General features: G+C 41.3%; 1 protein-coding gene across 1 annotated transcript in view; it reads right to left on the reverse strand.

Moving 5' to 3' along the window:
• The window catches only part of fbln2 (fibulin 2), a 58,343-nt gene extending 56,047 nt beyond the window's left edge, over nt 1-2,296 (reverse strand). Inside the window, exon 1 of the mRNA XM_069146649.1 lies at nt 454-2,296. Coding sequence (XP_069002750.1) covers nt 454-2,296 — 1,843 coding nt within the window. The remainder of the gene's footprint in view (nt 1-453) is intronic.
• Nucleotides 2,297-6,000: the final 3,704 nt, after the last annotated feature.

Consider the following 6,000-nt stretch of genomic DNA (forward strand, 5'->3'; position numbering starts at 1 on the left):
GTTACCCCATTTTACCAGCGTTCATGTTTACCACTACATTTTATGTTTGTTTTTGTTTTTTCTTCATTATCATGAATTGGTTTCTATGTAAATTTCAGCTAGTATGTAGTAATATTAAAATGCTGAAAATTAAAAAAAGAAAAAAAGGTTTTAACACCACGTGACTTTAACCAGCCTTCATCTTACTTCAGAGACTGTGTGTGATTATGATGCCGGGCTCCTACTATGATGATCATGTTTGTACCAGTCATTGGACTGTGTATACATATCAAATCATCTGACAGGCAGAGAAACACAACCCAAGAAATCAGGGATTTTAATTAAAAAAATATATATATTATAAATTACTATTAACTGATATGATGACTGAAAAAAAAAATGTGTTACACAAAATATTTTGTTTTGTTTTTTAATGAGTGTGAAGGCTTGTGCATTCAGCTCTTTTTGACTTACCTTCATCAGGATTGATGAGTAAAACAGGGCGATGCTTCCTCTCTTTGTCTTCTTTCTTCACCTCTTCCTTCACCTTTCCGCCTTCACTGTGAAGGTTAAAGAGCCTCTGACCTGGCTTTTTGCTGGACTGACTTTCATCCACCTTGATCTTTACTGGTGGCTGTGTGCTGGTAGTGATGAAATGGACCATGGGGGTTGTTGGATACTCAGGCATTCTTGTGGAAGAAGTGTCCGGCTCAGGTGTGGTCCGTTCGTAGATGCTGGTTGGATCACTGTTCGCTAAGTCCTTGTGGTTTATCTCCTGTGGTGCTGACTTGATCTTGTAGGGCATATCCTTTTCTTCAGGTCCAGTGACACTTTGAAAAGTTACTATTTCTTGCTCCTTCTCTTCTCCGATCTCATCTTCATTCAACCTTTCTTCATCCTCTGCTGTAACTGCCCCCTGTAATTCTTTTTGACCGTTTGTACTTGCATCTGGATGGATTGGAGTCTCTGAGACTCTCATTGTGTTCAGTGAAAAACTAACTCTATCTGATACACTTTCCTGATAGCTGGGAGTTGCTGTACTTTCCACTGAATGACTAACATTGATTTGGCTGTTTGAACCACTGAGTGTCACACTATCCAATGCAATTTGGTGATGTGCCTTAGTCTCAGTGCCCATCTGATGATGAACAACACTTTCTGAAGTCGCATGTGGATACTCTGGGTGTTTGTCACTTTCCTTTACTCGGTTTAACGGAAATATAAAACTGCCCAAGATACTGTGTGCATGCAGTGGATTCTCTAAATCCGTCTGTTGACTGAAATCACTGACTAAAACACCTTGTGCACTTGTTGGTCCCTGTGACGGCTGCCAAGCAGTGATGGCATGCATATGTGGCCTGACAGTGCTCTGCCCTTCTGCCAGGGGACTTTCTGTCACTTCCTCTCTGTCTGCAGGATGGTCATGAACTCCATATCGCTCTCTCAGCTCCAGCTTGCCTCGTCTGTCAAAGCTCTGAAGGGCAGAGGTTCTGTCAGGTCTGGCAGAGCCTCGGGACACAGACACGACCTTGTTGGAGGAGGAGGAGGAGGAGGACTGGGTGGGGAAGACCAAAGACTGCGGGTAGGTCTTATCTGTAGGACCATAATCATAGTCTTCTGGCTCCTCCTTATCCAGTGGCAATTTGAAGAGAGGAAGATTCTCATTAGGAGGAAAGTGATATGGTGTGGAGAATTGATCCGTTTGACCTTGTTGGTCTAACCCGTAAGGGTTGCTATCAGACCTGCTGGCTATGTTATCCTCTGTTGGTGGGGTTAATGCCGGTTTATGGACTTTCTGAGGATCACAGTCAGGTACAGGGTAGCACATTAGCTTCCCCCCTTCATTAGGGCAGTGGCAGACCCGGCAAGGGTCAATGTGGAAGGAGTGTCCAGCGTTATACTTTTGCCCGTCATGAGCACATCCAACACGTTCACACTCCATGCAGCCGTCTGCAGGCTCCAAAACCTCGATGCAGTTTGTCGGCAGATCAGGACAGCTCATGAAGTGGCAGCTGATCCGGCCCCCTCCGGCAGGGCAGGAGCACTCTGTGCTGCCATAGTCAACAAAGTAAGAGTCCCCCTCAGGCACTTTGCCATTCTTGAATCCTGCATTAATACAGTCATAGTACTGGTAACCCTCGCATGTACATCCTTTTTGTAAGCATGAAGCGCAACAGGCACCACTCTCCAGCACTTCTTCCATACAGTTGTCAAGCATGGGGCAGTCCACGCCGGTGCAGTCACGCTGGCACAAGCTGACGCTCAGGTAGAGAAAAAGCAGCGTACACCTCAGCAGTACAACTTCAGCTTGACCCATGGCACCTGGTATTTGTACGTCAATCAAAGGAGACCAAGTATTGTCCGAGGCTTTTAGTTTGTCTTCAAGGATTCTGGCACATTCTGCACATTTGAATCACCTGTACTCTGTAAGAAAACGGAGAGAGAGTGAGACAGACAGACAGAGGCTTATTTCTTAAAATGAAAGCAGACCAACATCTGGCTTCGTAGTTGAGCTCACTAGAGTCCAATTTTTTACAGCCGCTCATTCTCTCATCAAGACTATGTACTCCTCATTAACACCAGCTGGAGTGCAGTGTTTTGAATCATTATACAGGCCGACATGTTGAAACCTGGAATCGGCCCAATTTCTAAATTTCTACAACATCCGAGATTATCTTCATTAAACAAACTACTAATAATCTTGTGTTGCAATCAACCCTGAAGTCTAACCACTGAAAATAGATGCTTCATAATGTTTAGTAATTGAGTTTGTTTAAAATTAATTACACTTTAAGCAAAGTACATTTTCTGAATTTGTGGAGTTGGGACAAAAGAACACGGCCTCCTTTTACTAATGATTATTGTACTAAGTGATGTATTTAATAAGAGCTGCTCTTTCAGATGCAAAGTGAATGTAGTCACTTCATTGGTTCATTTCATCACACAGCAGAAAAAAAAAAAGGTAGCATCAATTAAATACTACAATCTTTTGGAGATTTTGGAAAATAGAACCAACAGAAGAATCAAAGCTAAGCATGTGCCACAGATCCCTTCTGCTTCACACTGTATTCCAAAACCTTCACATTATTTGCTGAGGGAAAATGCTTTTGGACAGATCTAATTCATCATCAGTGATGCAAAGCGATTCTTCTTTGCCTTTAGGTCATCTCTGCAAGTAAACACACACCCACACATCAAATTCACACTGCTCTGTTCTCGGGCTGACGTCTGTAAACTATCTATGCGCTGGTTTTGACACCACATTTCCACCTGCATTTCTGTTAGAAGTCAGCAAATGCTCTAAACAAACACAGTTCTCACCATTATGTCATCATCACATTACAATCCCATTTGAGTCATAAACAACACATCTGAAAAGAAACCAGTTATGAGTAGTTCATACATTGTACTCATTGAATGCATTATATTGAAAACTGCTTTTGTTACCTTTTACCATGACTTTATCCTACAAAATATCAAAACACAACCAAAACTTGACACGATTTTTCTAAATCATTGGAAGGATGTATTCAATGCTCTTAAAGAGGTTTCCCACAGTGAGATTCAACAAAAAATATGTTTTTAATTTGTTTATTGTGGACTTCCAAAAGGCTTCAAGGAAATATTTCATTCCATTTAGAATCAACGATAATGTGTATTACAATTAGGTAAACACAACATTTTGATACAAAAATTGTGGCACTTGTACAAGATGAAGACCAAATTTAGTATAAAAAGGTGGAGTCTATCAATGCACTCAGTGCCATCCTTTTAACACACTCTCCCCTCCTACTTCTTCACCCTTCACCTTTTATATTTGCCCTTTGGCATTTTTTGTTATTATATTTGATAATTTGATATGCACAAACATATTCTAATGAATAATACAATGGCAGAGGGAAAACAAAACCTTTTTTGTCTTGCCCTCGTGGCAACTTAACAAGGTAGACATGTTGCCTAATTGTTCTTTTTGTAAGGTAATACCTATATTCTAAACCATTGAATATGACAACGAAGGCATTTGTGTTTGTCATCAGCCACATTTCTGTTTTTTTTGTAGCCAACTATCAAAACTCAGGCTGCAACTAATGATTATTTTCAGTATCAACTTTTGTGCAGATACATTTTTTTGACAAATTGATAAATTTTCTGGTCTATAAAATGTTTAGGCTACAAAAAAAAAAAAAAAAAAAAAAAAAAACCTGAGCTATAAGTGACATATTCAAATGTCTTCTTTTGATGGCCAAATCCAACCCCCCCCCCCCCCCCAAATATTCATCATGACAAATAAAAACATATCTCCTCTTTTATATCTATAACTATCCATCTATCTATCTTTTGCGATGCAGAGGTGATTATTTTGGCTAACCGATTATTACATTTTGCAGCTATGGACTAAACATTTATCAAATTATTACAGATGCACAGTCAATCACTCTCAGTAATACAAAAATAATTCATGTACACCATATATTTCTTAGGCTCCTTGTCATGGCAAAAATGCAGTAAATAAAAACTGTCACACAAAAGCCCTGACAAACTCTATAATAAATACCAATAAAAAGTCTGATTTTGATGTTTTACGCCGTCAAAGCCAAATAGTTCAAAATACAGAATACAGTCTATGAAGCAAAGAAAAGGAAGAGTAGTTGAGTAATTGGCATTCTCACTCAAAACTTTTCAGATTCAGAGCTTGAGCTCCTGCTCCATCCTTCCCTGGAGGCCTTGTGTCAGTAACTGAGTTAAACCAGCAAGTAAGGATCGCAGTTTCTGTCAGTGAAAGTGACACACACACTGTTACTGTACAAAACACAGGCCTAATGAAAGCTGGTAAGGAATGGCTGCAGATGAATGCAAACAGAGCAGTCAAAGCAGCCTGGTGTTTCCCAGATAAGTGAGGGGGGGGGGATTCCTCCCTTTCTCCCTGCCTACGTGCGCGCGCGCGCGCCCGCACACACACACACACACACACAAACACACACACACATCCGACATTTAAACTGTCCCTGATGTCACGCAGCTCTGCCAACAATGACAAAAAGAAGAGAGCCTTTGCAGGCTTCTTTGTATGTCAGAATAAACTCACTTAAAGACATATTTAATCAAGTTACCCACTGAAAGCTCCTGACTGTGTTGCAAACAAACTTGAGGTAACAAAACAAAATTGTAGGCCTACTTATTTTAGTATGACTGCATGCAGTTAGAAACATGAAACACGTTCTTTAAATATCTGATGGCAAACTTAAAACGACTCAAAAAAAAAAAAAAGACTGAGTGCAGGCTTTGAATCTTGCACAAGCTGCATTGCAACCTGCCGTCTCTCTCCACCTGATTGCAAAAAGTTGTCCTTCTGAATCACTGATTTCAAAACTACAGCAGCAGAAGAGGGGGGAAAGCTTACCACAGGAATAAGTTGAGAAAAACTCATCCGTGTAAGTCGACTCAACGTTCTTTGCACAACATCCATGGAATACATGTGTTTAAGAAATGGGAAAAGCCGCGTCGGGACAACGCTTTGTGTTACCTTGTCGATGGTTCTGGAGAGCCGCAGGCTGCCGGTCTTCTGAGCGCCGCAAGTGTGAACCTTTTGACCATCGACGCGCTGCTGGGACCAAGCAGGCGGGCGGAGGGGGAGGTACGAAAAGTTTCCCCTGCTGGAGATTCCGCAGGAGATCCCATCGTGATCTATAATGAAGAGCAGGCGCTGTTGGCCCACACAATACCACTGGTGAGGATGGAGAGGTTGATTTGACTCGGTCAGCTTTGGATAGTGGAGATTTTCTTTTCTTTTTATCCGAGGAAGACTAAACAAATGTTTTGCTTAAAGCAGAAAAAGGGGATTGCAATAGACAAGAGTACAACATACAAAACGAAGCACACAGCAAATGAACTGCTTGAAAATGCATGTCAACTCAGACTTATTTGAGGAGACTGCAGTCTCATATGTGTGCATGAGGTGTGGAGCTGAAGCCAGGAGACAGCTGTCTTAAGATCAGGGTAAAGACAAGAAGAAAGGAGTAG

Source organism: Embiotoca jacksoni, unplaced genomic scaffold (assembly GCF_022577435.1).
Source record: "Embiotoca jacksoni isolate LCO1_2020_lvr unplaced genomic scaffold, fEmbJac1.0.p SCAF_1, whole genome shotgun sequence".
In the NCBI taxonomy this organism is placed as follows: domain Eukaryota; kingdom Metazoa; phylum Chordata; class Actinopteri; family Embiotocidae; genus Embiotoca; species Embiotoca jacksoni.